The sequence below is a fragment of the Chondrus crispus genome, genomic scaffold (assembly GCF_000350225.1).
Source record: "Chondrus crispus Stackhouse genomic scaffold, scaffold_517, whole genome shotgun sequence".
In the NCBI taxonomy this organism is placed as follows: domain Eukaryota; phylum Rhodophyta; class Florideophyceae; order Gigartinales; family Gigartinaceae; genus Chondrus; species Chondrus crispus.
In genome coordinates this window covers 19,133-27,437 of record NW_005178508.1, presented here as the reverse complement: position 1 = coordinate 27,437, position 8,305 = coordinate 19,133, and the positions used below count along the sequence as shown (strand labels likewise).

General features: G+C 57.6%; 5 protein-coding genes; 4 read left to right on the top strand and 1 right to left on the bottom strand.

Annotated features, from left to right (window-relative positions):
- The first annotated feature begins 4,294 nt into the window (after positions 1-4,294).
- On the top strand, positions 4,295-5,908 carry CHC_T00008697001 (serine palmitoyltransferase, LCB2 subunit). Its single transcript, XM_005710077.1, has one exon. The coding sequence runs from the start codon at positions 4,295-4,297 to the stop codon at positions 5,906-5,908; it is 1,614 nt and encodes a 537-aa protein (XP_005710134.1).
- Positions 5,909-5,913: 5 nt separating this feature from the next.
- Positions 5,914-6,147, top strand: CHC_T00000430001 (hypothetical protein). The gene has a single exon (XM_005710076.1). It carries the CDS (start codon positions 5,914-5,916, stop codon positions 6,145-6,147), a length of 234 nt encoding a protein of 77 aa, XP_005710133.1.
- On the top strand, positions 6,148-6,339 carry CHC_T00000429001 (hypothetical protein). Its single transcript, XM_005710075.1, has one exon. The coding sequence runs from the start codon at positions 6,148-6,150 to the stop codon at positions 6,337-6,339; it is 192 nt and encodes a 63-aa protein (XP_005710132.1).
- Positions 6,340-6,341: 2 nt separating this feature from the next.
- On the top strand, positions 6,342-6,584 carry CHC_T00000428001 (hypothetical protein). Its single transcript, XM_005710074.1, has one exon. It carries the CDS (start codon positions 6,342-6,344, stop codon positions 6,582-6,584), a length of 243 nt encoding a protein of 80 aa, XP_005710131.1.
- A 14-nt stretch (positions 6,585-6,598) lies between these two features.
- The window catches only part of CHC_T00009018001 (Glu-tRNA(Gln) amidotransferase subunit A), a gene marked incomplete at its 5' end in the record, with an annotated part of 1,709 nt that continues 2 nt past the window's right edge, over positions 6,599-8,305 (bottom strand). The window contains 2 exon segments of the mRNA XM_005710073.1: positions 6,599-6,966; positions 6,967-8,305. The exon segment at positions 6,967-8,305 is cut by the window's right edge and continues 2 nt beyond it. Coding sequence (XP_005710130.1) covers positions 6,967-8,305 — 1,339 coding nt within the window.

The window sequence follows — 8,305 nt, the reverse complement described above, 5'->3', positions numbered from 1 at the left end:
AACTTAGGGATAAATCGGCGGTAATACCCCGCTAGTCCAAGGAAGCTTCGTAACTCCGTCTTGGTGCGCGGCTCGGGGGTGTCCCAAATGATCGATGTCTTCTCTGGATCCACCTCAATCCCTTTCTTTCCGATGACGTGCCCCAATAGCCTGGTCTGTGATTGCGCGAAGGAACACTTCGCAAGCTTCAACTTCAATCCACTGCGAGCAATCAGCTCGAACACTTCAATTAAATGGTCAACATGGACGTCCAAGGACTTTGAAAAGATAACCACGTCATCAAGGTAAACTCGGACGAATGGCAGGTCTCTGAATACGCCATCCATCATCCTTTGAAATGTTGAAGGAGCGTTCATGAGCCCGAATGGCATCACTTCAAATTGAAAGGTCCCGTACCGACAGACAAACGTCGTCTGTTCTTTGCACCATGAAGCCATCCGCACTTGCCAATAACCCGAGAACAAGTCCAGGGTAGTGAAAACTTTGCTTCCTTCAAGGTTGTCGAATATCTCTTCCATTTTGGGCAACGGCCACTTGTCGGCCTTCATCACCCGGTTAAGCGCGCGGTAGTCAACACAGAAGCGAGGTTTCCCGTCCTTCTTCGTTGCGATGACGACCGGAAACGACCAAGGAGCTACAGAGGGGGTAATGATCCCTGCCTTCTGCATCTTCTCGATCTCCTCGCGCACTACCGCGTTGTGTCTCGGAGGGAGCCTCCGAACGGCGTGCGAAATGGGTCTGTCGTCATTTAACTCAAAAGAATGTGACACAGGGACATCTGCCGGCCTGAGGTCGTCCAAAGACCATGCAGCTATTCCCATACTCTTGATAGATCGTATTATGCGGTCGGCGTTCTCTCTGCTGATATGGCTCAGCTTAGACATGAGAAGTTCCTCCTTCTCATCTCTCTTCTCTTTCTCATCCGCCGGCTCGTACTCTGAGCCTTCCCCAGCTAGGTCCGGAAGTCCAGCATGAGGATCTTCGTCGTCAGTGACTGCTCCCGCCCAGGCAAGGTCTGGTTCAAACAGCACCCTTTCACGCAGCGAAAGGACGAAGTCTTCATCCGTGTCAGTCGAGTCAGCCGGCACGGCCCCCGAGTCTGACGTGAAGTCCTCACTGTCGGTAGCGGATCCAGGCTTCTTATGGTTTTCATCCATCTCAAGACTTAGTCGAATCGTCTCATCACCCACAGTTACTTGGACATGCTGTTGCCCCAAATCAATGCACGTTTGGAGCTCCTCTAACGACGGCATCCCCACGATGACGTCGTACGGTGTTCCCGTAACGACAAGAAAGTCCATCATGCTCACCAGTCCCCCAAACGAGACGGGGACCTGGCGCAGTGATCCAACACAAGGGGAGCTCTTCCCATCTGCCACAGTGATGTGTTTCTTCGTACTCTCTGGCGTCAGAGAAAGTCTCTTCATGAGGTGTGGCGACATAATGTTCGGCACCGCACCCGAATCCAATAGTGCTTGAGCATCAGTTCCATAAACTTGAACAGTAACTACCCGAAGACGCCTCGGGAAGACATCCGTGTGGCCCGCAAACCCGCGAGAACGCCCTAATCTCCTGGATAGAAGGCGCTTCATCTCCTTCCTTGCTCCTTCAGCGTCTCCACGGACAAGTTGTCCAAATGTTAGACCAGACGGCGCATTCGCCAGCTCTGACACGACGTTGTACTTGCCGACGTGCTCCTGGAGTGCAGCCTTCTTTGAAATATTCTTCTTCTTCTGGCGTGCAGGCTTCACTCTCGGCACTCTCAGCGGCTCATTCCAGGGGAGAGTTCCCCTAGGAGCTACTGGAGTGGGATTCAGCAGCCTCGGGATCGAAACTTCTTCACGGTTCTTCGACTGCTTCGGCAAGGCCTCTCCTTCGGCGTTGCGTTTCGTAGCTGCCACCAATTCTCCCTTGGTGGTCTCAGTTATGACCGTGACTTGCTTCGAGTCTCTGGTGGCCTTGTCACCGGCGTCGTTGGCAGAACCGCCTGCTTTGGGGCCATAAGCGCTTCCTGCGCCAGCGTTACCTTGAGGACGTGCATGAGCCACATTCTTTCTAGCAAAGCGGGACCAGCAAGTCTCCGTCGTGTGTCCAATCTTCCCACACGTTGGGCAACGAGTATCTCGGTGTGGGTTGGAACGACAACGAGTCGCTGAATGCCCTGGTTCCTTGCAATAGGAACATGTCCAACTCGTATCACTGTCCCCTGGCGTCTGTCGTTTCTTCATCATCAGTGACAGTTCCGCCAGCTGCTTGGTGATGGCGTCAACCTTGTTCTCCAGCTTTTCCTGTCGAGGATCCACATCAGAACGCACCAGTACGCGCTTGGGCGTCACAGGTTCAACGGACTGCGCAGCAGTTTTCGCCGCCTTGAAGGCGTCACGGCCTGCAGCGAAGTCCTTCACGGTCTTCATTAGTTCTTCGTACGTCGTCGGAGAACGATAGATTGCAAACTGAGCAACATCCAAATGTGCCATTACGGCATTGCGAAGCAAGCCGTACTTCGCCTCGTCGTTGAAACCAGCCCTTCTGTAGAGCTTGTTCATTTCATCCATCGAAGTAAGCAAGTTCTTACCATCCAGTCGGCAACTCATAGCCTTCTGGATGTTTTCTTCTGGCCTCGGTGCCTCCGTAAAACGGTCAGACAGGGCGCTCTTCACACCGTCCCAGTTACTGGCGGCCTCGGTCAGACTCCCATTATGACTATACGTTTCATAGTAATAGTCGAACGCGGCACCCTCGAGGTGGCATAGGATAGCTCCTGCCTTCTCCTCGTCAGGCTTGCCGCGCATAATGATGTTCTCGTATACGAACAGAAACTTGGAAACATCTGACCCGTTAGACCCATCGTAGGTAACAGGTTTAGGGTCCGCACTTGTCTCTGCGTCGGCCCTCCACAAGAGTACCATGTTGGTTGTGAAATGGAGGAGGCGGTTCTGGGGAGCGTGCCGTTCGTGGTGAGGGTTGGCCGAGTGGTGTCCCCCCTTCCCCGCAGCGCCCGTCACCCTCTCTCTTTTATTTCTACGAAATTCCTTCCAGAAGCGTCCACGCATCCGGCCCGGATTCCGCCGGGCCGTCCGCGTGCGCTTCTCTAAAATTCAAATAAAATCTCGGACTACAGAATAAAATCTCCCTCTACAGTAAAATGCAAATTTTCCCTAAAAATATCTCACATACACCGACGCGAAAAGCGCTGCAAATACGCATGTCTGTCCACACCCTTTCTACACTGGAGTCATATTGTCGTACTGTAGTATGCATGTCTCGAGGTCAATTTTGAGTACCCGCGCTGTCCACTCCAATAATTGTCCTGCCCATGTGCAGTCTGGTTGCGCCAAAACTGGCTTACTGTTCTATTGTGTCCCTCGTGGTGTACTGCCTTTATAATTACAGTACGATTGTAATCGGCTTTCTATAGATAAGTCACTGTACAAGTTTCACACTGTAAAAACGAATGTAGTTTTCGTGATGTCACGAAATGAAAGCACGGCTGTCAACAGCCGTGCTTTCATTGCATTGTAGCTCCGTCCATTATTATCTTTTGTGTTCATGTGAAAGCTAAAAGTTTTCATGGTGTCGTTATATTGTAGCTTCAGTGCGCACTGTAGTGTTTGGCGGTGGTTTGGAAGGTGCAATTTCACATGCCTCATCATTTGAACGCACGTTGTTGTTCTTTTAGCGAAATGTCGGTGTCAAAAACGCGAGATGTTGACTCACTGCAGGAATATTGATTTAATTGTGACGTTGCGCATTGCCAAAAATGAATGTCTCAAAAAACGTCATCCAAACGGCCTCACTGTCCGGCAGTGACGAACAAATTTGGGCGTCCGGTGATAAGCGCGGTTGTGTCGCGTGCGAGCGGGCATTTGTGGCGGTTGGCGGGGAATGGCGGGGTGCAACTTGCCCGTCACGCACACGTGTCGATGCGTTGGCCGGCATCGTCTGGGGGCTGTTGGCAACGGATCGGTCAGCGAGGCAGTATGCGTGTGTGCCAACCCGCGCGCCATGGCGCCCGCCCATTGGCCGCCCGGCAGTCCGCTTCGCTTCGAGACACGCCCCCGCGCCTCCACGCGCCTGCGCCACTAGCCCGCGCCCTCATACGCCGCTGCTATCCGCATCGTGCACCATTTTCTAAAAAAAACCGTATCGTCACCCGCAACCACTCAACCGTCCGCAACTCACATTCCCTCGTCTTTCAGTTGCCAGTTCCATTCCCCCCCTCCCCTTCGTTCCCCCCCCCCCCCCCCCCCTCCGTCCCACCGTAGCGCATGCAACCCCCCCACCCGCACGCACCATGTCCGCGCAGAAGCCGACGCACGAGTCCGTGTACGCGCACCTGCCGTACGTCGCGGCGCTCACGACGTATCTAGGGTACGCCGTGCTCATCGTCTTCGGGCACGTGCGCGACTTTGCCGGCAAGCTCTTCTGCATCGGCACGCTAGCGCACCGCATCCTCGGCCAGCGCGACGGCCGCGCGCCCCTGCTCTCGGACTTTGAGGACTTCTACACCCGCCGCCTGTACCTGCGCATCCAGGACTGCTGGGGCCGCCCCATCCGCGGCACCGCCGGCGCCTGGATTAACGTCCTCGAGCGCGTCCAGGAGCGCGCGTGGAGCCCCGTGCCGGAGCGCAGCGTCCGCCCGTATCGCACGCTCGCTCGCGTCGCCCAGAGGAGCAAGGCCGGCAGGGAGGGCCCCACAGACCCTACCGGCAATGTTACCCGCTGTTTGAACTTGGGGAGCTATAACTATTTGGGCTACGCGGAGGTTCCCGGGGGGGTCCATCAGTCGGTCCGTGATGTGCTCCGCGGCGCTGGCGTCGCTGCGTGCGACGTCGCCGTGTCCACGGGCAGGTCCCAGGTCGTGCGGGAGCTCGAGGCTACCGTGGCCGAGTTTTTGGGCAAGGAGGCCGCCTTTGTTGTCGGCATGGGCTTTGCGACCAACAGTCAGATCATCCCCGCCATCGTCGGGAAAGGCGATCTGATATTGTCCGACGCGCTCAATCATGCTAGCATCGTCGTCGGCGCGAGGTCATCGGGCGCCAAGATCAGGACCTTTGAGCACAACTCCGCCAAGAGCCTGGATGAGATGATCCGCGACGCCGTGGCCACGGGGCAGCCGGTGACCTGCAAACCGTGGAACAGGATCCTTGTCGTCATCGAGGGTATGTATTCAATGGAGGGGGAGGCGTGCAAGCTACGGGAGATCGTCGCTGTCAAGAAGAAGTATGGCGCGTATTTGTATTTAGACGAGGCCCATTCCATCGGCGCGCTCGGCCCCACCGGCCGGGGCGTCGCCGAGCATCACGGCATCAACCCGAGCGACATCGACATCATGATGGGCACATTTACAAAGTCATTCGGTGCAGTCGGTGGGTACATCGCGACCAGTGCGGCGCTCGTGGAGAGGATCCGCGCGTTGTCGGCCGCGTCGCTGTACGCGTCGGCCATGGCCCCGCCATGCGCACAACACATCCTATGGGCGTTCAATCAGATGGCGGGTAAGGACGGGACAGGAATTGGCGCAGGTAAGATCCGTGCGCTACGGGTGAATGCCATTTATTTCCGCGAGCAGTTAAGGAAGATGGGTGTGCAGACGCTCGGCGACTGGGACTCGCCCGTGATCCCGATCATGCTGTACAACCCTGCCAAAATCGCGGCTTTTTCGAGAGAGTGCTACAAGAGGGGGCTCGCCGTCGTTGTGGTCGGGTTCCCTGCCACACCGTTGCTGCTGTCTAGGGCGCGCATCTGCTTGAGCGCAGCGCACACGAGGGAGGACCTCGACTGGGCGCTGGGCGTCATTGACCAAGTTGCGGAGATCATTCAGATCAAGTATGACCGGTCGCTTCTGCACCGCGTTCTACCCAAGGCTGTGTCACGGCTGCTGGTGCGTGGCGGTGACGACGTCTAAGGTTTATGTTATGTGTCTCGCATCCCACCAGGGGCAGGAAGGCGCGGAAGGTACGGCAGGGCGGTGTCGGGGGGTGGCGGGAGGGTACGCTGCACGGCGTCGGGTATTGGTGGAAAGCTTTTCGTCTTTCTTCCAGCGCCGAGTGTGAAAGTGGTTTTCGACGTTTTCAACGCCGCAGTCCCCTTTTTTTTCATATTTCGCTCGATATCCCGCGCAGTCTTGCCTCGTTCCTTAATTAAATGTCCTTATCACCAATAGATACCGTTGGTGTGGAAGAAGGGCTTCCCTACTTAAAGCCACGAGTTGCCTTGTCGTCCGTTTCCCCTGCGGATGCTTCGACACAAAACATTGTCGCACATCAACATAGGCGAGGCCCCCTCCCCTCAGCTCACAACGATGCCAGGACGACGCCACACCCAGGGACCCGATAGACATGACGACAACAACGCGGCAGAGCTGTCAGGACGACCTGGATCAGCGGACATGGAGAGACGTAGGTCCACAGAGATGCACCATGCTCTCTCTTACGTCAGCAAGGTCAAGACTCGCTTTGCGGAAGAGAAGCACATATATGATGCATTTCTTGAAATTCTTCGTAAGTCCAAAGAAGGCAACACGAACAAGGATATCTGCGAGCAAGTGTCGGAATTGTTTGGGGAGCACAGCGATCTTGTAGAAGGCTTTTCAAACTTCCTACCGGACAGCTTACCAGCATAATCATTGATCTACTGTAGTTAGTTATGCTGCAGATTTACAAAGCGTATTTGCTGCTACTGCTTGATTCGACTCTGTACTTAGCAATACAGTCTTTACCATCCGTCGCACGCCAACATCAACAAAACACTCTCTTTTCCACCCTAATTTGTTGCGGGTAACGCTCCTTCACGTCTCCACCAACAAGAAAAGCGGTCGTGTCCGGTATTGCATGCCAGCGCGTCGGACATGCCCTCTCCCGCAGTCGTCAGTCAAAGAGAATAAAAGATCATTCCACCCAAAATATCTCCCGCCTGTCCACTATGAGCCGTCACTATCTGACGGCTGTCACCCTCAAACGGCCATCACCCTCCGACGGCTGTCACTCCCTTCGCCACGTCCGCAACGCTCTCATGGAAATTCGTTGCTAGCTGAAACGCATGCCCCACCCGCAACACGGCCTCCTCGCGCATAAACGGCCCGACCACTTGCAGTCCGACCGGCAAGCCGCGAGCCATGCCGCATGGCACGGACAGAGCGGGCAGCCCAGCCAAGCTGGGTGGGATCGTCATTACGTCCTCCAGCAGCATGTCCACAGCGTCGTCCGTCTTCTCCCCGATACGGAACGCGGGCGTGGGTGCGACCGGCATGACCAGTGCGTCCACACCGCCCGCGAATAGCCCCTGGAACCGCTGCATCACCATCCCGCGCACGCGCTGCGCCCGCACGTAGTACGCGTCGTAGTACCCCGCCGACAGTGTGTACGTGCCGGCCATGATGCGCCTCTTCACCTGCCGGCCGAAGCCCTCGGCACGCGACCGCGCGTACATCGCGCCGGCGTCCTCGGCCATGTCGGCGCGCGCGCCAAATCGCACTCCATCGTACCGCGCCAGGTTGGCCGACGCCTCGGAGAAGGCGAGTACAAAGTACGCGGCCATGATGCTTCTCAGGTCAGGCAGCGACACGTGGCGAATAGTGGCGCCAAGCCGTCGCATTGTACCCACGGCCTCCTCCACGCGCTGTCGCACGTCCGCGTCTACGCCGTCGCCCAGCGCCTCCTGTACCACGCCGAGCGTGACGCCGGACAGGTCTGCATGCTCCGGCAGCGAGCGCAAGTAGTCGGGCACGGCGGCGCTGGTCGTGTTACCGTCCATGCGGTCCGCGCCGCCGATCGTTTGCAGCGCCAGCGCGGCGTCCGCGACGGATCGGCACAGCGGGCCGACGGTGTCGAACGAGGACCCGTACGCGAGGAGCCCGTGCCTGGACACACGTCCGTACGAAGGCTTGAGCCCCGTGACGCCGCAGTATGCCGCCGGCTGTCGGATGGAGCCGCCGGTGTCCGAGCCGAGCGCGAGCGGGACTTCTCCCGCGGCGACGGCGGCTGCCGAGCCGCCAGATGAGCCGCCGGGCACGCGGCGCAGGTCCCACGGGTTCCTCGTGGCGTGGTACGCGGAGGTCTCCGTGGACGAGCCCATGCCGAACTCGTCCATGTTGGTCTTGCCCAGCACGACGGCGCCGGCGTCGAGCAGGCGAGCCACGACAGTGGCGTCGTACGCCGGGGAGAAGCCGTCCAGGATCGCCGACGCGGCTGTGGTAGGCTGCCCAGCCGTGCACAGGTTGTCCTTGACGGCGACCGGGACGCCGGCCAGCGGGCCTGGGTCGCGGCCGGCGGCGACGTCGCGGTCGATGGAAGCCGCGCGGGAC

Excerpts from the sequence above, each read along its gene's own strand:
- CHC_T00008697001 (XM_005710077.1), top strand. The coding sequence starts at position 4,295 with ATGTCCGCGCAGAAGCCGACGCACGAGTCCGTGTACGCGCACCTGCCG.
- CHC_T00000430001 (XM_005710076.1), top strand. The coding sequence starts at position 5,914 with ATGTTATGTGTCTCGCATCCCACCAGGGGCAGGAAGGCGCGGAAGGTA.
- CHC_T00000429001 (XM_005710075.1), top strand. The coding sequence starts at position 6,148 with ATGTCCTTATCACCAATAGATACCGTTGGTGTGGAAGAAGGGCTTCCC.
- CHC_T00000428001 (XM_005710074.1), top strand. The coding sequence starts at position 6,342 with ATGACGACAACAACGCGGCAGAGCTGTCAGGACGACCTGGATCAGCGG.